Source organism: Mytilus galloprovincialis, chromosome 6 (genome assembly GCF_965363235.1).
Source record: "Mytilus galloprovincialis chromosome 6, xbMytGall1.hap1.1, whole genome shotgun sequence".
Classification (NCBI taxonomy): Eukaryota; Metazoa; Mollusca; class Bivalvia; order Mytilida; family Mytilidae; genus Mytilus; species Mytilus galloprovincialis.
The window spans coordinates 48,134,283-48,157,238 of record NC_134843.1 but is presented as its reverse complement, the minus strand read 5'-3'; the positions used below and the strand labels follow the sequence as shown (position 1 = coordinate 48,157,238).

Genomic DNA, 22,956 nt, shown 5'->3' with positions numbered 1-22,956 from the left:
TTCTATGTTGTTAATTCTGTACCATTGAACATGTTGTTAATTCTATACCATTGAACATGTTGTTAATTCTGTACCATTGAACATGTTGTTAATTCTGTACCATTGAACATGTTGTTAATACTATACTATTGAACATGTTGTAAAGTCTGTACCATTTACAATGATGTAAAGTTTGTACCATTGAACATGTTGTTAATTCTATACCATTGGACATGTTGTAAAGTCTGTACCATTTACAATGTTGTAAAGTCTACCATTTAGACAAATTTTAAATAACTAATTGATAGACAGGGAGCATACTCCATTAATGTAGAGTAACATAATTCTGCATAGTCTCCAAATTGTCCAAACTCAGACCTTTGGTCTTTCAAATCAAACCAATGAGACAACTATACATTACTTCAAAATGACATGGATGACATGTAGAACTTTTTATAAATTTAAAAAGGATTTCAGTTTCAATGACTTCAAACTTACCAGCTGTCGTAAATTCTTTCAATAAAGACTTACCATTCTGATTGCCTTTGACACAGCTTTCCATTTAGCAAAAGGTTTCTCTACTTTCCATTGTAATTTAGAGATGAACATTGCCATTTTAACATAACTTCTGAAACTAAACTTTGGTCTATTTTTTGGTATTTCCTGAAAAAGTAAAATATAATAAGTGATCATTATAAAAGTGTGTCTATTAATAAGATGCAACTTCAGTCTATATAAACGAATAAAGACGGTGAAATAACTGATTGACATTCTCCAAAACTTGTTTTTATTTTTTACTATTGACTTCAGATTAACCTGTTATCATTTTACAGTGGAAAGGAGTAAGTTCGGTAAGGGCCATATTTGACCCCAATTATAAAGTTCATAGTTACAAAACAATGAATGTTTTAAGTTGCCTTAAGGACATGTGAGAAAGTTAAACAGAACTGTTTTTGTCAAAGTTTAATTCTAACACGTTGATTATTGCATCCCAAAAAGGTCAATATAATGATTTTGGTGAAATTTGACAAAATCAGCTGGATTTCAACCAAATTAAGGACCAGGAAACATAGAGTGCAGGCATTGACAAACTTAATATTCAAATAAGACATGTGAAATGTCTTCACAGACATTATTTTAAAAGATCTTAGTTGTCAATGTATGCGCTCTATGTTTCCTATCCAATAATCTATTGAAATTTACCCAGTTTCATTGCTTTTTTCGTGAAAAATCAATATGAGTTCAGCTTGTGACGTAAAATTTTCAACAAAATGGCTTATGTCCTATCAAGTCACTGCATTAGCTATAATTTTATTGTGATATTGGTCAATAAATCCGAATTTGAAATTTACGCTAAAAAAGGGGGCCATTTTAGGACCTTACAGAACATACTCCTTTGACCTCGGGATAACTTGCTGTTATTTACTGTTGAAAATTGACTTTGGGATAACTTGCTGTTATTTTACTGTTAAAATTTGACTTCGGGATAATTGCTGTTATTTTACTGTTGAAAATTGACTTCGGGATACCTTGCTGTTATTTTCCTGTTAAAATTTGACTTCGGGATAATTGCTGTTATTTTCCTGTTGAAATTTGACTTGGGGATAACTTGCTGTTATTTTCTTGTTGAAATTTGACTTCAGGATAACTTGCTGTTATTTTGCTGTTGTCTTATCATTCACTTATCATTTTACATGGACTTATCTCCTGTTATTTTACTGTTGAAATTTGAATATAAATCAAATTGCTGTTATTTTGATGTTGTCTAGTCACCCTATTGTTATTTTACTTTGGACTTCAGTGGTGGATCTAGGAATTTTCATAAGTGGGGCCCACTGGCTGCCTAAGAGGGGGCCCGCTCCCATCACGCTTCAGTGATTCCCTATATAATCAAACCAAATTTTGTTTTCATAAGGGGAGGCCGGGGCTCCCTGCCCCCCCCCCCCCTCCCCAAATCCGCCTCTGAACTTGCCTGCTGTTATTTTACTAAATTGTTACTCACTTGCTCTCATTTTACTGTTGTTTACTGACTTCTGACTTATCTGCTGTTAATTTACTGTTATTTTATTACTGATATCTAACTTATCTGCTTTTACTGATTCTGAATTAGTAATGTTGTTTTACTGGGTTTTTTTTATTAGTGACTCGTGGCTTACATGTTGTGATTTCATTGGGATTTTTTTTAATGATTCTCATTTATCTGTTGTTATTTTACTGACTGCTAACATACCGGCTGTTTGACAGATAAGATGAAAGTTTCTATATTTTTCTCCCTCAGATATTCATTCCTTTCCTGACCATTACCATTCTCCACCATAAACTGATGATTATCTCCTAATTGAACTAATACGTTCTTTGTTATATGTACTTTTCTGTAAATACAATAAAATGAAAGAATTATTTATTTTCAAAATTGATATCTTACTTGGTCTTTTGTCATTTCATTGGCTAAATCATTTGACAAATACATGTGGATATGTCTCTTTTCTTAGGTAGGATGGAAGTATAAGGACCAATAAAAGTTGGGTTTGTCACTGTCCCAGGAAGAGATTGTGGCTGAGGGCATAAAAATAACAAGCTTGTTCAGAGACCAAAAAAAAGTTCTTCAGAGTTAAATTTGCTTCTCTGTTATTTATGTTTGGTTGTTAACAAATTTTCTTCAAAAAGACAACTATTTGGTTTTATTTGAATTAAATGCTGAGTTATACTTACTACTTTAAAGCCTCTTTTTATATATAATAAAAGGCCTTGAAATGACAAATGTAAAACAAATCAACAAGAACCCAAAATTTATATAAGATTTAAAATAAAATTGAAAATTGAAATGGGGAATGTGTCAAAGAGACAGCAACCCGGCCAAAGAGCAGAAAACAGCCAAAGGCCATAAATGGGTCTTCAACGCAGTGAGAACCTCCCACACCCTGAGGCATGCTTCAGCTGGCCCCTGAACAAAAAATTAAACTAGTTCAGTGATAATGGACGTCATACTAAGACTCTGAAATATACACAAAAAAACTGAAATTAAAAATCATACAAGACTAACAAAGGCCAGAATATGCACTGTCTGCCCCTGGAAATAAAACTAAAAGATTTTTATAAGAATAAATAAAATGCTGTATGTATAAGTTTATTTTCAAGAAGTTCTTTTTACATTTTTCACATGTAAAATAAAGTTAAATTTAAGACAATTATATGCTTACCCCGGAATTCCACTGGCCTCCATATTGTTAGCTAAAGTGACATCATCAGACCAAACATCATATTGCCATTTATTTAATCCTATGACCCCACTGAGGACCTTACCACTGTGTACACCTATTCTCATGTCAACATCAGTCTTTGATTCATCTCTCACTTCTCTAGATATAACATAAAGTTTTCAAAGGATTACTTTTACTGAATACATCCATTTATCAATTTATTCCAACTAACTTATGGTCTTTTAACCTCAAATGTTCAATTAATTTAAACGATTATATGAACATTGATACATATATGCTAAAAAAAAAATAATTACAGAAAAAATAACCTTTGTTTAAATAAAAGCCCATTTTGCACTGATTCTAAATATTAAGTCTGTAGATCTTTCCTTTGAAAAAAGGGAAATGATCAGTTACTTCCAGTTTCAAAAAGACACTTCTTATAGCTTACTTTTCACTTATTTCAAAAACAAATGATTTTCATTTTAAATAAGGGAGATAATTTGCTATTGCCAGTCTACAAAATGTGACTTCTAGTATCATAAGAAAGTGTACATTTCATTGATTAAAAGAAGTATGGTCTCTGTGTATAGTCTCTGATATAAAGGAAATAATTGGCTAATCTCAGACTACAAAATGCCATTTCAGGTGTCGATATGATAAGTTACATAACAAAGATTTGAAATATATAGTTTCAAATATATACTGTGCCTGAAAAAGGGAGATAATGTTATACTTCCAGTCTACAAAATGCCACCGATAGGTTTCTTCTAAATATTTAAGGTACTTAACATTAAATCAGTGGAAAAATTGGTACCCCATTTCATAATCACACTTCTGGTTGATTTTTTTTTCTAGGCCATATGCCAGCCAACTTAATACAATACACCTTATAGATTTATCATGTACCTTGATGTGGTTATAGCAATTTTCAAAATCGAGAACATATATCACAATTCACAAGAAGTTATTCTACCAAACAGCTAATTTTAAATATTTAAGAAGAGAAAACTATTCCACCCAAATTTAATGGTGTTTATCAAGTTGTTACTTATCATTTGACAAAAACATTTTGTCTATAATCTTTATGGTTTCTGAGGAGTTACAATAACAACAAAGTTCTTAATTCAAAGCATAGACATAACCTTTAACCTGGTGCTCAATTTTCTGCCTACAGCCCAAGAACCTCATATAAAAATACACTAGGTCGCAATGAGATGTGCCAATACAATTAAAATTGCATACCAAATATCATGGACCTACCACTAGTAGCCCCCCTTAAACTGACCTCACCACCTTCTTTTACATGTTAATTACGCAAAAGTTTCTAAGTCCTTATGTCAAGACTAAGGAGCAGGGCCAAATAATCTCCATGGAAATAAATTGTGCCAATGCTAATACCAAGTTCTGCATTCCAAATATCATTGATCATTGTCTCACTTTTCTACTTCAACAATGTGGGACAAAAACCCTGCAATCTAGGAATATTCTGGGTTCAATTTTACAAAACATGAAGAACATGTATAATATAAAGTACCCCAAATGTTTATTCAAGAGAAAACTAGAGGCTCTAAAGAGCCTGTATCGCTCACCTTGGTCTATGTGAATATTAAACAAAGGAAGCAGATGGATTCATGACAAAATTGTGTTTTGGTGATGGTGATGTGTTTGTACATCTTACTTTACTGAACATTCTTGCTGCTTACAATTATCTCTATTTATAATGAACTTGGCCCAGTAGTTTCAGTGGAAAATGTTAGTACAAATTTACAAATTTTATGAAAATTGTTAAAAATTGACTATAAAGGACAATAACTCCTTAGGGGGTCAATTGACCATTTCGGTCATGTTGACTTATTTGTAGATCTTACTTTGCTGAACATTATTGCTGTTTACAGTTTATCTCTATCTATAATAATATTCAAGATAATAACCAAAAACAGCAAAATTTCCTTAAAATTACCAGTTCAGGGGCAGCAACCCAACAACCAGTTGTCTGATTCATCTGAAAATTTCAGGGCAGATAGATCTTGACCTGATAAACACTTGTACTGATGTCAAATTTGCTCTAAATGCTTTGGTTTTTGAGTTATAAGCCAACAACTGCATTTTACCCCTATGTTCTATTTTTAGCCATGGCGGACATCTTGGTTGGTTGGCCAGGTCACGCCACACATTTTTTAAACTAGATACCCCAAAGATTGTGGCCAAGTTTGGATTAATTTGGCCCAGTAGTTTCAGAGGAGAAGATTTTTGTAAAAGATAACTAAGATTTACGAAAAGTTGTTAAAAATTGACTATAAAGGTCAATAACTCCTAAAGGGGGCAACTGACCATTTTGGTCATGTTGACTTATTTGTAAATCTTACTTTGCTGAACATTATTGCTGTTTACAGTTTATCTCTATCTATAATAATATTCAAGATAATAACCAAAAACAGCAAAAATTCCCTAAAATTACCAATTCAGGGGCAGCAACCCAACAACGGGTTGTCGGATTCATCTGAAAATTTCAGGGCAGATAGATCTTGACCTGATAAACAATTTTACCCCCATGTCAGATTTGCTCTAAATGCTTTGGTTTTTGAGTTATAAGCCAAAAACTGCATTTTACCCCTATGTTCTATTTTTAGCCATGGCGGCCATCTTGGTTGGTTGGCCAGGTCACGCCACACATTTTTTAAACTAGATACCCCAATGATGATTGTGGCCAAGTTTACTTTAATTTGGCCCAGTAGTTTCAGAGGAGAAGATTTTTGTAAAAGTTAACGACGACGACGACGACGACGACGGACGACGGACGACGGACGCCAAGTGATGAGAAAAGCTCACTTGGTCCTTCGGGCCAGGTGAGCTAAAAAAACTTTTCACGCATATGCTAATTGTGATGATTTTCTTGTTTTTTCCGGAATTCATTATTCATTTCTATTAAAATTCATAATTCATATTCATGAATACGTAAAGTTTATTGGCAAAGAAAATGTCATTATACTTACATTAAAAACCCTACATCAGACCCTGATTGTGATTGTACAAAATATCACTTTATAACTAAATTTAGGAAGTGTTCCAGCTGCACTTTAAATAGTCTGTAATTGTCTTCTGCTGAAAACAGGAGATTACATGCTTGCTAAAGCTAGCATTTAACCGATTCTAAGCCTTATACAAATACAGCTGTTATTTAAAGACATAATCACATATTCTCTTTACCATGAAAAATTAATTTGGTTAAAATTGTTGCTTAAACATATTGGTAAGTTTGTTTTTATGACAATAAATGTTTTCATTTCAAAATATTTCATTTTTGTATTGTTCCCCCATGGATCCCTGGCACATTATGCAATATTTACAAATTGAAATTGCACAATCAGCTGATGATCAGTAAGCAGAAAAGAATCACTCATGTTCAAATAAAAGTACATCACTTCAAGTAAAAATTCATTCATTGCAACCTAACAATTAGTTTTAATAGTAATTAACAATAATAAAACATTGTCTAACATCATGTTTTAATGCTTTTTTCTCCAGCTTCAGCACTATAGTGAATGATTTAATGTTGGCAGCGCTTTTAAAAAGCAATAAACATGTAGTGTACAATTATAGCAGAGCAATATCTGTTGGGTTGTAAATGTAATGTTGAGTACATTCAGTTGCAATTTAAATACTCATATACAGGCAGCAGTCATGACTAAATCAGGCTTCTTGATATTTGATATAAGATGTTTAGAGTTCACACCAAATCAGAAACCAGAAAGATTTTTTTACTTGCCTACAAGTATTATTTTAAGAAAGTATATAAAAAATGACCCTATTTTTTTTTCAAATATAATTATTACCACATGAAATGGTATGAAATAACTCAAGACTATTCAAAAGTATATTTTGACAATAGAATATTTATTAAACCAACTTCTTTCTGATTTCCTTGTTACCTGAGTGTTTTGGTTAGAAATTAAAATTCTGTTTAAAATTTACAATTTCTTTGAAAGTAAAGAGTATCAAATTAGTCCTATCATTATTTTCCTTTTCAGACAAAATTAATCAATGTTTGTCTGGCTGTCTAAATAATTCATAAATACAGAATTACTGAAAAACTTAAAACCTAAGGACTTTTTTCTTCAAAGACTTTTTCAATATACTTTGTTCAAATTTTAGATCAAAGGGTATCAAATTTATTAGCTATCAAAATAATGAGTTATATTTCTTTATTTTCTGACACTCATTGAGCAAACAAATTTACTGTTTTTGAAAGTATATCATCTGTTTCATAATAACTCATAAAATATTATTAAATTGAATTTTCTATGAAAATTATTACTGTTGAAATAAATAACATTTAATCTCCCAATACTACATAATTGATAAGTAATTAGTTTCAATCTATAAAAGACTATAAGTGCTGATCGAACTTTAACAGAAATAATTCTGAACAGATGTTCTTTTTTCTTCTTCAGTAGTTGGACAGCAAAGAAATTGGGAATGAAGTGACAATATCTCTTTTATTTTTATTTATATACAATTTTGTTTAATTTCCTTCCTTTTTATCTAAAGGGTTTTTCAATTTCAATGATGTTCAATCAGGTTTTCATGTTTCATTATTTTGCATCTGTCAATATCTAAATAAATGAACACTCTACAAAACCGAAGGAAATTAAAGGTAATTTTGACTTCTTCATTCCGATTAAATTATAAAACATAATATCTTAAGAGTTTATATGACATTAGACGTTTATTTTTGTTGAGAAGTAGTTCAAGGATGTCAAATTAATATTTGTGAATGATGAGTCGCGACTGACTAGTGATTTTAATAGGATCTCTGATACATACCATAACATACAATCAGGCTAATTAAGGATTGTCTGGACTAATAGTAGTTCTACATAACAGAGTGTAGGGTCAAAGCTCTAAGCTTTAGTTTTAGTGATTCAGGTCAAGACCTTTAGTTTTTGAGTCCATTAGCCTTTGGAAATTTTCAGATAATTGTTTGCCATCAATATTAACACTGAATCAAAAAGAAAACTTCTATGAAAATGATGCCATGACTTTAGAAGACAAAATTTGTAGAAATTCAGAGGGAAAGCTGTGAGTAGCCTTCATGCCAACAAACGATAACCCTGTTGAATCTAGTTGTTAGACTTATTGGGAAGCAGAAACTTTTTAATAAAACACATTTAAAAATTCTTGCCTGGCAATGATATTCATTCTTGTTATATTTTCTTTCAAAACTACGGATGACGACGAATGAAGACAGATGCAAAGAGATGAGAAAAGCTCACTTGGCCCTTTGGGGCAGGTGAGCTACAAAAGTTAAGATGTCCAAATTTATGACCCTCTATTTCAGTGGTAGTACATGTAGTTGGTTTTTCTCTGCCATAGCAAGTTGTTGAATTTGGATGCATTATCATCTGCCTTTGCTACCGTGTTCTATGCCCTTAAGAAGTATCTAAAGATATACATTATCATATATATGAAAATGCCAAAATCAACACATTTCAAGCAATTATTTGCTTTTTTGCCATTGTTTATTCTTACCTTATGGCATCTATCATATCTACACCCAAACTAACACAATTCAGTGCATGGTTTGGGTTTGGTTTTGGTACTCCACATACGCATACATAGCAGTCACCAAGAATCTTTATTCTTAAGCACTGGTGTTTCTAAAGAGAAAAAAAATACAAATTTATATAACCTAAATTATCACACATATATCAGTTTGTGTAAACAAATATAAGTAGGTACAAGTGATTTATATTCTGATTGTCTTAGGAAAATATAGCATAATTTTAACCGTAAGAAGGAATTAAATAATCTAAAATAATTTGACATTTACAAAACTGATGTTTTCCTTTCAATCCTTCTAATGCAGTTAATGTCTATGACTGTAGTAGTGTGCACACTTTGAGTACATGTTTGTAAATCTCATTCTTGATTTTTTTTTATAAACATGGAGATCAATCTATATTTAAATATTGCCCTTTCATCTCAAAGTAATTAATTTATCTGCAATAGAATGTTCAATAACTTATACAGATAATTTCTTTTTTATTTGCTTATATTTGAACCAGACAGAAATTAACCATATTGTACAAGAAAAATGCTGTTAGACAATTCCATCAATACTTCTAATATCCTTGTTTTTACATTCATTTTCGAAGTGTGAAATACAAGCCAGATTTTCTATCATTCATTATACATAAGGACAAATTGCTTTCATTTCAGCAACAATGGTTTCTTATTTTTTGGTCAAATGATTTGATTCACAAGCATACCAGAAATTTCACACTATTCAGACCTTTTGCCAGTCTTTCATATGGCTGGTTTCATTGTTAAACTAACCATGAATGATTGCTGTTATCTTTTATTACTATGGATCAGAATTGTCAATACTTTGTTTGCTGTGCATTGCATCAATACAGCAATGTTCAATACATGCTGTATGATTAATATAACTGACCATCTAAGGATCACCATTTCACAATAACAACATCAGCAGATTAATCACAATGTAATTGAAATATATCTCAGTATTGACTTACAGAAAACCCAATATTTTTATCAATGAATTTCTCTTGTAAACTGTAGACCTTGAAAATTGATATATGCTCACTGTACTTAGAAAGTAAAGATGGGGATATTAACATCATACTAGATGTCACATTATCAAATTTTTCTTGGAAATAATTTGAAAGTTAACAGCAAACTAGAGGCTCTTATGTCCCTCACCTTGGTCTTTGTGCATATTAAATGAAGGACACAGATGGATTAATGACAAAATTGTGTTTTGGTGATGCTGATGTGTTTGTAGATCTTATTTTACTGAACATTCTTGCTCCTTACAATTATCTCTATCTATAATGAACTTGGCTCAGTAGTTACAGTGGAAAATATTTTGTAAAAATTTACAAAAATTTACAAAATTTATGAAAATTGTTAAATATTGACTATAAAGAGCAAATTATTAACTCCTTAAGGGGTCAATTGACCATTTTGATCACGTTTAACTTATTTGTAGGTCTTACTTTGCTGTACATTATTGCTGTTTACAGTTTATCTCTATCTATAATAATATTCAAGATAATAACCAAAAGCTGCCAAATTTTTCTTAAAATTACCAATTCAGAGGCAGCAACCCAACAACGAGTTGCCTGATTGGTCTGAAAATTTTAGGGCAGATAGATCTTGACCTAATGAACAATTTTATTATGTAAGATTTGCTCTAATTGCTTTGGTTTCAGAAATATGAGCCAAAAACTGCATTTTACCCTATGTACTATTTTTAGCCATGTCGGCCATCTTGGTTTGTGGGCGGGGTCTTCGGACACATTTTTTAAACAAGATACCCTAATGATGATTGTGGACAAGTTTGGTTAAATTTGTCTATATGTTTCAGAGGAGAAGATTTTTGTAAAAGATTACAAAAATTTACGAAAAATTGTTAAATATTGACTATAAAGGGCAATAACTCCTTATGGGGTCAACTGACCATTTTGGTAATGTTGACTTATTTCTAGCCATGGCGGCCATCTTGGTTGGTTGGGCGAGTCACCAGACAATTTTTTTTAAACTAGATACCCTAATAATGATTGTGGCCAAGTTTGGTTAAATTTGGCCCAGTAGTTTCAGTTGCTCTTTTTTGAAGGCCGTACAGTGACCTATAGTTGTTAATTTCTGAGTCATTTTGGTCTCTTGTGCAAAGTTGTCCTAATGGCCACATCTTCTTGTTTTTATAATTCAAGTAAATAAGTATACTGTATCTGTCTATTTTCAAGCTACAGGTTAGGCAAAGATAATTTAAATTTTGGCCAAAATAAGTTCTGCTGAGCAGGAGAGAAGCCATTTATAGTAACGAAATTAAAAGTTATATCAGTTATCTCCCTTTCAAAAATCAAATATGTCTTTTTTTCTAATTTTTTCATAATCTAAAATGTGAAAATAATTTTTAGAGAAGACAGGAGTTTAGATATCTCTTGAGTAATGAAGTCAGAGAGTCCAATGACAAATACACTTCCCCAATGGTTGTTGAATGGTATTGCTTAAATGAGGAACAGAGTGCATGTAATACTAACTTCCATAGCAAAATTACAAACACAAAGAACATAATGAAATTTATATAAAAACTGTTGAATTTGTAAGCAATTATTTCTTAAACTGTAAAATCAAGTAGACCTGAAAAAAAAAATGATCTCGCAGCAAAACAAATTTGTTCAAAACTTAATTCAAATTTTGGAATGTTTGGTCATCAATGCTCTTAACCATGGGCCTTTTTAATTTTTTTATTTGAACTTCAGTAATGAGTTGTTTGAAGATGAAACATGCATCAGGCATATAAAATATTAATCCTGATTTCTATGAAGAGTTTGTTAGATGAATTGTAAAGTCAAAACATATATATTACCTCTGCCAACTGGTCGAATCGTCCAAACAGTCTATTTAGAAGATCGATGAGTTCATTTGGACTCTCACATTTTGCTGACAATGGTGTAAAATTAACTATATCAGCATACAGAATACTGCAAAATAGAAATCAGAATACATTTAAAATTTAAACTTCACAAAGTATCACACAATGTCCTTAATTGTTGAAGTGTTTTGGTTTTTTTATCCCCCTTTGCTTTTAGAGTCAATGATTTCTGAATAGAAAATAAAATTATATTGTAAAAATATTGAGTAAGACATGTTGCCTTCGATGTGTTTCTCATACATTGTAGGAAACAAAAAATCTAAACCAAAGGCAATGAAGCTTAAACTCTGGGTCAGAGTAATAAATCTTTTCAGATAGACAGTTAAAGACATTTTTAGATGCATTCTAATGTTAAGTTTAAATTGCAATGACTATAGTGCTATTTGTTTCAAATGTGCATGTATAATAAAGTAATATCATGTTAATTATGTTCAAATTGTTATTATCGACTCCTAGGAGTCGATATTAAGAATTGAACGATGGACAGTCAGTGCGTGAATTTTTCTAGCTACATGATTGGAAGATATTACAAAACGTGAATAATCAAAATTTATTGATTGGTTAGGACAATCCAAACCTAGTAAATGTCCTTCAATCCCGTAGAGTATCGGTTTGACCTCTCTTTTAGCAATTAGATTTTGCCTGGTCATTAATCATGCATATTCATGATATTGGTACACAGGTAACTTTTATCTATAAATAGTCGAATCTTCTGGAGTTTCGTAAACAACAACGTTAAACGATATATATACTACTTCATAGAGTGTGACCTCACGTGTGTGGTAATATTTGTTGATTGATGCACGTGGCTATTCTTAGAGTAGTAAATGAATAAATCTACAAAGCGAGAGCACTTCCCATTTTCATCAGCTAAGAGTCGACTAGCCCTTTTTGAAAGGCTAATGCTTAAGTAACAGTCACTTCAATACTTAATTGATAGGAATAGTCGCGGTGTTTCTGTTACCCCACCCTTTTCATATAATTTAGATTTAAAAAATGAACACCTTTTCATATATTATGTAGGTAAAAAATGTAACCTTTCCTATATTGTTTCCTTTGTTTTAGTGTGTAATGTATAACAGTGGAATACCAAAGTGCAAAAAGAGACACAATTGGTTGATATGGTTGATAAAACACAGCCGGGAACACCAAGAAAGATAATAGACAAAGTTTTGTCAACTTTATTGACCTTATCATATATTTCTGATAGTTTTCCAGACCTATTCACATATTTTTAAGCCAAAAAAAGGTGACTTATTCAAGCGGTATGTCCTTTATCACCTTGTATGGGAAGTGGACCCCTAGAGAAGAAAACAGTTATCTGTCTAAAACTAACCACGTCATAAAAAGAATAAAGTACATTTAGTTGTTTCAGGGTTATGTATACAGGTATTACTGAATCAAGAATAATTCAAATTATATAGCACCTTTAGTTTAATAATGATCAATGAATAAAGTAACAAAACATTGTCCAATGAGTGATGATAATTGTGTCTCAACAGTACTTAATGGCTATATTGCTATACTGATCAATCAAGTTGCAGCTTTGTGATTAAATTGCATCATGTATAATGACCCTAAAACTTATCCTGAACAATATCACTATCATCATTATAATCAACTTTTATTTGTGCAGTTAAGTGCAATAAACTTTTATTATCAAAATCATTAATCACACAAAATAGAGTACACCCTTTCATTTGTATAGGGACGACCTTGGTCAAAAATAATCAACATTCAGTAAAGATATTTAATTATTATATGTTATATTAATCTTAGAAAACTATCTGAGGAAAAGAATGAAAATCCTCACTTGGGAAATGTCTGATATATTAGAACTGACTTGGCAGAAAGTTGATTTACGGTGAAAACTAATGTAGCATAACAAACCCTGGATAATAAGAATATACTATAAATGATCTGATAAGAACGAATTCTCATCATTATTTCAAACATTTTGGCTCTTTGAAGTTTTAACAATATTCTTAAAACCTTTGACCAATTCTGCTTAAATTAATACAAGCATGTAATGCATACAAATGTTAAAGGAGAAACACTCAATATTTTATTATGTATTTTCTGGGGAAACACTCAAATCTTATATGTATTTTCTGGAGAAACACTCAAATCTTATATTTATCATCTGGAGAAACACTCAAATCTTATATGTATTTTCTGGAGAAACACTCAAATCTTATATGTATTTTCTGGAGAAACACTCAAATCTTATATTTATCATCTGGAGAAACACTCAAATCTTATATGTATTTTCTGGAGAAACACTCAAATCTTATATGTATTTTCTGGAGAAACACTCAAATCTTATATTTATCATCTGGAGAAACACTCAAATCTTATATGTATTTTCTGGAGAAACACTCAAATCTTATATGTATTTTCTGGAGAAACACTCAAATCTTATATGTATTTTCTGGAGAAACACTCAAATCTTATATTTATCATCTGGAGAAACACTCAAATCTTATATTTATCATCTGGAGAAACACTCAAATCTTATATGTTTTTTTCTGGAGAAACACTCAAGTCCTATATGTTTTTTCTAGAGAAACACTCTTGATGAAAATCTTATATGTTTTTTTTGAAAAACACTATTTTATTAGTGATAGATTCATTCATAAAGTGTTTCTCCAAAAAATACATATAAAGTTCAAGTGTTTCTTCAGAAAATACATATAAAGTTTGAGTGTTTCAAAAAAAAATTCAAATTCATCACTACCCCAATACACAATTAACAGTTACCAAACCAAAGTAATTTTTATAATATTGGAACATTTTTGTGAAGTTTGTTAAGTATCATGATCATGTGAAAGTTTTCTTACAAGTTATTAGTTTTGATGTAGTAGAAAGCAATAAATATCAATTTTTTTAGTAGGAATTATGCCAAGTCATAACTTCCTATCATTCATGATAAAAACTTAAGTAAACAAGCCAAAAATAAGATTTTACTTTCCTTTTTAACTTTACTTATCATACTTATAATGATGAGGCCACTTTTAATATCATACATAAACTGTTTACTCAAGAGATTTGTCTCGCCTGTGTTACATTATCACATTCTTAAAAATTTATTGACATCATTGCCAGAAACATGGTGCTTTTATATATAGACTTGTTTCCACATCTCTGTGACTAGTAGATTATCATACTGATCCGTATACAAGAGGCACAAAGGAGTCTTTTCTCAATCAATGAACATGAAAAGCCTCCACAAACTTTTTGGGGTTCAATTAAACAGCATAAATAAGGTCAAAAGTAGTTTAACTAAAAACAAGCTTATATATTCATACCAAATTTAATAATATTCACTTTGAGGGCTATATGTTATATGAAAAGTGTAGTTTTCATAAAATTGTACATACTTAATGGACATTAGTTTCATAGTATACGTCTTAAAGATGATTCGGCTAGCTTTTATTCAATTACAAACCAGTTATAGTGAAGTTTTCCTTTTAAACAGACCATTGAATGATGGATAAAATGTTTGATATATTTCTGAAGTTTTTTTTTCAATATTGAGTGTGTTGTTTTATTTGCTTCTTCTTTTGATAAACTTTTTATCACAAATGATTTTTTATTTTTGTATTCAGATTTTACTTTGAATAGTTAATCATCAATCATCTTTCTTTTTTTTTCTCACCATTTCTACATGTAGGTTTAACACAGATAATAACTTCACATTCTTATCCCCTCATACATACCTAACATCCTGGTAATGCGACTCTACATATAATTCAGGATTTTTATTTGAATGGTTTAACATTTTCTCTGTTATATCCCCCTTCATTTCTTCTACCATATCTCCCGGTATACAACAATTTAACAACTCGTCCTGAAAATATAACATACCGCAACTCCTATTAAATAATGCAATAATCTTCACCCTACTAAAAAAAATCAAAAATCAAAATGTTCAATAAATATAAATATGGTCTGATAACTGAAAACTGGATAGAAAAAGGTGAACTTTTAAACTAGAATATTTACAGAGCTAACATCCCTATCACTAGGGAGACATTATAATTATAGCCTGTAATAGGTCTATCATGAAGGGAATTGATGCAAGTAACTTCCTTTAGAATATCAGTGTAGGGATGAATAGCTAGGAAGATATCTAATCTGATTTACTTCTCTTTTTGTATAGCCAATTTCAATAACAAGAGTGCACACACTAAAATGTCTCGCCTTCTTTACTAATCATTGATATTATGTTGATACTCCTAAATATAAAGCTTTATTACGACTGTCACATAAACTTAACATGAACCATGAAAATGAGGTCAAGGTCAGTTGAACCATATGCCAGGCAGACATGTACAGCTAACAATGCTTCCATACAACAAATATAGTTGACCTATTGCTTATAGTTTAAGAAAATAGACCAAAACACAAAAACTTAACACAGAGCAATGAACCGTGAAAACCAGGTCAAGGTCAAATAAAACCTGCACGACTGACATATAGATCATAAAATATTTCCATACACCAAATATAGTTGACCTATGACATATAGTATAAGATAAAAAGACCAAAACTCAAAAACTTAACTTTGACAACTGAACCATGAAAATGAGGTCAAGGTCAGATGACATCTGCCCGCTAGACATGTACACCTTACAATCATTCCATACAACAAATATAGTAAACCTATTGCATAAAGTATGAGAAAAACAGACCAAAACACAAAAACTTAACTATAACCACTGAACCATGAAAATGAGGTCAAGGTCAGATGACATCTGCCCGCTAGACATGTACACCTTACAATCATTCCATACAACATATATAGTAAAACTATTGCATAAAGTATGAGAAAAACAGACCAAAACACAAAAACTTAACTATAACCACTGAACCATGAAAATGAGGTCAAGGTCAGATAACACCTGCCAGTTGGACATGTACACCTTACAGTCCTTCCATACACCAAATATACTAGACCTATTGCTTATAGTATCTGAGATATGGACTTGACCACCAAAACTTAACCTTGTTCACTGATCCATGAAATGAGGTCGAGGTCAAGTGAAAACTGTCTGACGGGCATGAGGACCTTGCAAGGTACGCACATACTAAATATAGTTATCCTATTACTTACAGTAAGAGAGAATTTAAAATTACAAAAAATCTGAACTTTTTTTTCAAGTGGTCACTGAACCATGAAAATGAGGTCAAGGACAATGGACATGTGACTGACGGAAACTTCGTAACATGAGGCATCTATATACAATATATGAAGCATCCACGTCTTCCACTATCTAAAATATATAGCTTTTAAGAAGTGAGCTAACACCGCCGCCGCCGCCGCCGCCGGATCACTATCCCTATGTCGAGCTTTCTGCAACAAAAGTTGCAGGCTCGACAAAAATTAATAAAATTGTAAGGGTTCCGCAGAATCCAGTGTCTCGCCCACTTTTGATGTAAATTGCAGGCTCAACAAAAATGAGGGAAAAAATCAATAAAAATATTCTGCTTGATACTATCTTTTGATTGTAAGAAGCTTCTGTCCAAGTTTGGAAAAAATCCAGGGTAGCTTATGAATCTAATAAGTGTTTTAAAAACTTTAACTATATGGATGTAATGTTAACTGGAAGAAAAACTAAGTCCATTTATAAGTAAAATACAGATACACAGGTACAAAATATTCACAAAAATTCCTTCTAGATACTAGCTTTTGATCATAAACAAGCTTCTGTCCAAGTTTGGTACAAATTAAAAATAGTATAAGAAAGTTATCAAAATTTTTAAGAATTTAACCACAGAGTGAATGTGTTGTTTCCTGGCAGAAAATCTAAGTCCATTTAAAGTAAAATACGGAAAAAATAGATTATTCGTTTTACAAAATTTACTTCTGGATACTATCTAATGATCATAAACAAGCTTCTGTCCAAGTTTGGTAGAAATCCAGGATAGTTTAAGAAAGTTATTAAAATTTAAAAAACTTTAACCACAGAGTGAATGTAATATTTTCCCGCAGAAAAACTAAGTCCATTTATAAGTAAAATACAGAAAAAATGGAATTGTATTTTCACAAAATTTACTTCTCAATACTATCTTATGATCATAAACAAGCTTCTGTCCATGTTTGGTAGAAATCCAGTATGGTTTAAGAAAGTTATTAAAATTTCAAAAACTTTAACTAATGTCAAAGGCTCGACAAAAAGAATGTGTCGGAGGTCAGGAATGCCCTGACTTAAGCTTTGCAATTTTGCAAGTTAAAAAGGGGCCTAAATGAGGGGTGGAAGATACGAGAGGGGCATTCAACTCTAAAACTGTAAGTAACTCTCCGTCCTAATTTGAATTCTGTAGATCTGCATGGTTTTGGTTCTTACCATTCTGTTTGAGGTTAAAAAAACATGAAATGAGAAAAACTTTATTTAGGTGTGGAAACAAAAAAATTGAAATTTTCTGAGTTAACAAACTAGCTCACCTTGGTCTATGTGGCTATCATAAACGAAGGACACAGATTTATTCATGACAATATTGTGTTTTGGTGATGGTGATGTGTTTGTAGATCTTATTTTACTGAACATTCTTGCTGCTTACAATTATCTCTATTTATAATGAACTTGGCCCAGAAGTTAAAATATTTTGTAAAAATTTACAAATTTACAAAATTTATGAAAATTGTTAAAAATTGACTATAAAGGGCAATTACTCCTTAAGGGGTCAATTGACCATTTTGATCATGTTGACTTATTTGTAGGTCTTACTTTGTAGTACATTATTGCTATTTACAGTTTATCTCTATCTATAATAATATTCAAGATAATAACCAAAAGCTGCAAAATTTTCTTAAAATTACCAATTTAGGGGCAGCAACCTAACAACGGGTTGCCTGATTGGTCTGAAAATTTCAGGGCAGATAGACCTTGACCTAACAAACAAATGATATTGTTAGATTTGCTCTAAATGCTTTGGTTTCTGAGATATGAGCCAACAAGAATGTGTCCTCAGTACACGAATGCCCCACTCGCACTATCATTTTCTGTGTTCAGTGGACCGTGAAATTGGGGTAAAATCTCTAATTTGGCATTAAAATTAGAAAGATCATATCATAGGGAACATGTGTACCAAGTTTGAAGTCGATTGGACTTCAACTTCATCAAAAACTACCTCGACCAAAAACTTTAACCTGAAGCGGGACAGACGGACGAACGAACGAACGAACGGACGGACGGACGAACGGACGCACAGACCAGAAAACATAATGCCCCTCTACTATCGTAGGTGGGGCATAAAAACTGCATTTTACCCCTATGTTCTTTTTTTAGCCATGGTGGCCATCTTGGTTGGTTGGCTTGGTCACCGGACACATTTTTTAAACTAGATACCAAAATGATGATTGTGGCAAAGTTTAGTTAAATTTGGCCCTGTAGTTTCAGAGGAGAAGATTTTTGTAAAAGTTAATGACATGGGACGACAGACTTTGGACACCAAGTGATGAGAAAAGTTCACTTGGCCCTCTAGGCCAGCTGAACTAAAAAAGGCACAACTGTAGAGAACAGAAACCAAAATAGGACAGACAGAAAGATGAAAGGATGGGCGGTCAAGGATAACACTTAATACATGTACTAATGCCTATGGCAGGGTAATAAAAAATTGTTTATATCAATGCATTTGTTCCTATTAAGCATGAGTGTTTGCTTTGTATGAAATTTTTTCATACCAAATTTCATTTACTCACAGAATTTAATATCGCGCAGGGAAACTAATTACATACCCTTTGATTATTTTCCCATTCAAGCTTCTTCTTAACTTGGATCATACTCCTTGCTTCCAAGAAAGTGTGTCTGTGATGTAGATCAGTAAGATATTTGTGACCAATTCCCATCATATTAGCACTCAGTAGAATTACAAAGTTTGAGACAAGCTGAAATCAGTTCAATAAAAGGATAAATATTCAATTTCAATATCAAATACCAATGCAAATATTACAAAGTAACATTAAAACAGTCTTCTGAAAACTTTTTGTCAGAAGGAAATTCCTTTAATGAAGATATCATTGGGATTGTTGGTTCCTATATGACAAGCCTTGTTGTTTTATTATTCTATCTGAAAACTAAAGGCTCGAAAGAGCCTGGGTCTCTCACCTGATATTTTCATTTCCAATAGATGCATGAAATAATGCAACCGTTATACTTTTGTTTAGTTTCAGAGATATAAGCCAAAAACAGCATTTTCCCCCTAAGTTCTATTTTTAGCCATGTGTGTCATGTTGGTTGCCAGACAGACACATTTTTAAAACTAGATACCCTAATGCAGATTGTGGCCAAGTTTGGTTAAATTTATAACAGTTGTTTCAAGAGAAGACTTTTGTAAAACAAAACAGAAACTTACAAAAATATGTTAATTTTGACTTTAAAGGGCAACAACTCCTTATTGGGTCAATGTTGACTTATTTTTAGATGTAATTTGCTGAACATTATTGCTGTTTACAGTTTATCTCTATCTATAATAATATTCAAGATAATTACCAAAAACTGCAAAATTTCCTTGAAATAACTAATTCAGGGGCAGCAACCCATCAACAGCTTGTCTGAACCGTCTGAAAATTTCAGGACAGATAGAACATAACCTGATGAACACTTTTACCACACGTCAGATTTGCTCTAAATGCTAGTTTCACAGATATAAGCCAAAAACTGCATTTTACACCTATGTACTATTTTTAACCATGTCAGCCATCTTAATTGGTGGGTGGGGTCATCAGACATATTTTTTAAACTAGATACGCTAGTGATGATTTTGGCCAAGTTTGGTTAAATTTGACCTAGAAGTTTCAGGAGACGATTTTTGTAAAAGTTAACGGATGACGGACAATAAGTGATTAGAAAAACTAACTTGAACCTTTGGGCCAGGTGAGCTAAATAGTGTATACATGTGGGTAACTCGGGGGGAAAGTTTTTAAGCATTAATGTCATGCAGCAGAATGTTGTGAGTTATTTTGATTTAAAATTTAGAATTCTATAATCATGATAATTAAAGTCAGAGTATTGAGTTTATTAATTTTATGCCACATCCTTTTTTGGTTGGAAACTCATTCATGTCAAATCCCCCAAAATGTAAATTTACTATGTGTGCAGCAGTGTAGGACCACAATTTATTTCATTAATAAATCCATGTGCAGTACATTCTGCTGTTAGACTTTCTTAATTTGCATTGCAGTCTCCAAAAGCATATCATATAATAGAATTTATCTAATCAGTCTAATACATTCATTAAAATCAAATACTTAAAGCATAGCTCTTTTTCTATGCAGAGGCAGTCATCTGAGCAGGGAAAATATAGAACATATGCAAAAGAAGATGTGGTATGGTTGACAATGAGAAAACTCTTCACAACAAGAGATTAAATGACACAGAAATTAACAACTATATGTCACAGTACAACCTTCAACAATGAGCAAAGCCCAGCTATAAAAGGCCACGAAACAGCACACTTACACTAATGGGTTATGCAAAGTTCAATACATTTTCCATGAACTGGATAAAAGGTGTAAATACAACAACAAAAAATTGCAGAGAGATATTAATAATTAGTTACTGAGTAACATGTCAAAATCAATAAGGTTATAGGGTCAACTTTTCATTCAATTGCAATAAAGGGGGACAAAATTAAAAGGAAGATATCAATTTTCTTCTTTTTCTTGTAGAACAAAGATGGAGAAAATATGTACATACAAAATTACATTGCAGTGAAATATCAGTTACAGAGTGACATGTCAAAAACAATAAGGTTATAGGGTCAACTTTTCATTCAAACACAATGAAGGGAGATACAATTAAAAGGAAGATATCAATTTTCTTCTTTTTCTTGAATTATCAATAAACCAATGTGGTGCAATGCTTGTTCCAAATTTTTAAAAACCAAATGACTGTTATTTTGAAATTGTTGTCTTCTTCTTCCACATAAGTTACAATTTTAACAGTATTAATATTTGGATAAAAATAAAGGAATGTTTTCTTTGGCTTAAAAAATTTACAAGAATCAAATACTTACCATAATTCTCTAGTCTAATTTAGAAAATTATGGTAAGTATTCCATTCTAATTAGCAGCCAGTTTGGTTAAATTTTGCCAAAATAAGATGAAAATAGCTGATATATTATTGTCTTGCCAGATGAGGTAATAAGCATTGTGTACAAGTTCATAACATTTGGTTTAAGGCAAACTAAAGTTAAATAAAGAACAGAAATTGAAATGAAAAATTGCTCAATATATATCTCCATACATAAATGGACAAAACTCAAGAATGGTAACATTTATATTATCAAAAGTTTGGGAATAAAAACTAATTTTTGGGGTACATATGTATGAATGGACAGACATACAGACAAAGGTAACATTTAATGCCCCCTCGACCACATCAAAATAATCTTAAGGTAAAATATCCTGTTAGATAGGGTCTATAAATATAGCTTGTTTTTTTTTGCAAATGATTCATGAATTCATAAGATATTCTTGCAAGCAAGTTTTAATTAGTTGAATGAGATATGAGACGAAAATTCAAAATCAAAAGAATCATTTATCATTACCAGTAGTCTTATGTTAAACAAATGATTGAAAAATAAATTTACCAAAAAAAAAACCTGATGCAAAGTTGATCAAAGATTAAAATAAATCAGTTCAATACATAAATCAAAGTTAAAATAATAATGTAAATATCAACCTTGTATTTGATCTAAACTATATAACATTATTTCTCATGAATGAATGCATATAACTTACAAAAATTAGTTTGCTAGGACACCAAACAGTTTAAGAAAGATAGCATAACAATTTTTAACAACATATATTATATAACTATGTATTGTAAATCAAAATCTCTACAATTTACTTAGTACAGCAATAAAAATTTCCATAATTTACTATGTAACATATTGAAATCTCCACAATGTTCATAGCTAGGTTACAGATAAATGCTATCTGAATAAAATGATTTGCAATTTTCCAACATGTAAATCAGAAAATTTTACAAGTTTAAATTCCTTCCACAATTATTATCAGTATTAAAATGTTATTACCAGTAATTCCTCTGCCAAATAATTGCCCAGTCAAATGTCAATTCACTTTCCATTCTAGCTTGTTTATCCTGGCATTTATATATGTAGTTGTCCTTAAGGTTAAAAAGGGTTAAAACAACAAACTAGAAGCCCTCAAGAGCCTGTGTAGCTCACCTGATTCTACTTTGGTTTTAGAAATCATGTAAAAATAGATTAAAATCATAACAGATACCCAAATAATAATTGAGGACAAATTTGGTTTAACATTGGACCCATAATTTAATAAACAAG

The 22,956-nt window shown here is 31.4% G+C and overlaps 1 protein-coding gene across 5 annotated transcripts in view; it reads right to left on the bottom strand.

Annotated features, from left to right (window-relative positions):
• LOC143079742 (adenylate cyclase type 2-like) overlaps window positions 1-22,956 on the bottom strand; it is a 69,667-nt gene that overhangs the window by 13,716 nt on the left and 32,995 nt on the right. For all 5 annotated transcript variants that reach the window (XM_076255293.1, XM_076255296.1, XM_076255294.1 and 2 more), the window contains exons 4-10: window positions 19,385-19,534; window positions 15,363-15,493; window positions 11,578-11,692; window positions 8,712-8,839; window positions 3,180-3,338; window positions 2,210-2,351; window positions 511-642 (exon numbers count right to left, since the gene is read on the bottom strand). In XM_076255293.1, the coding sequence (XP_076111408.1) occupies window positions 511-642; window positions 2,210-2,351; window positions 3,180-3,338; window positions 8,712-8,839; window positions 11,578-11,692; window positions 15,363-15,493; window positions 19,385-19,534 (957 nt within the window). The remainder of the gene's footprint in view (window positions 1-510; window positions 643-2,209; window positions 2,352-3,179; window positions 3,339-8,711; window positions 8,840-11,577; window positions 11,693-15,362; window positions 15,494-19,384; window positions 19,535-22,956) is intronic.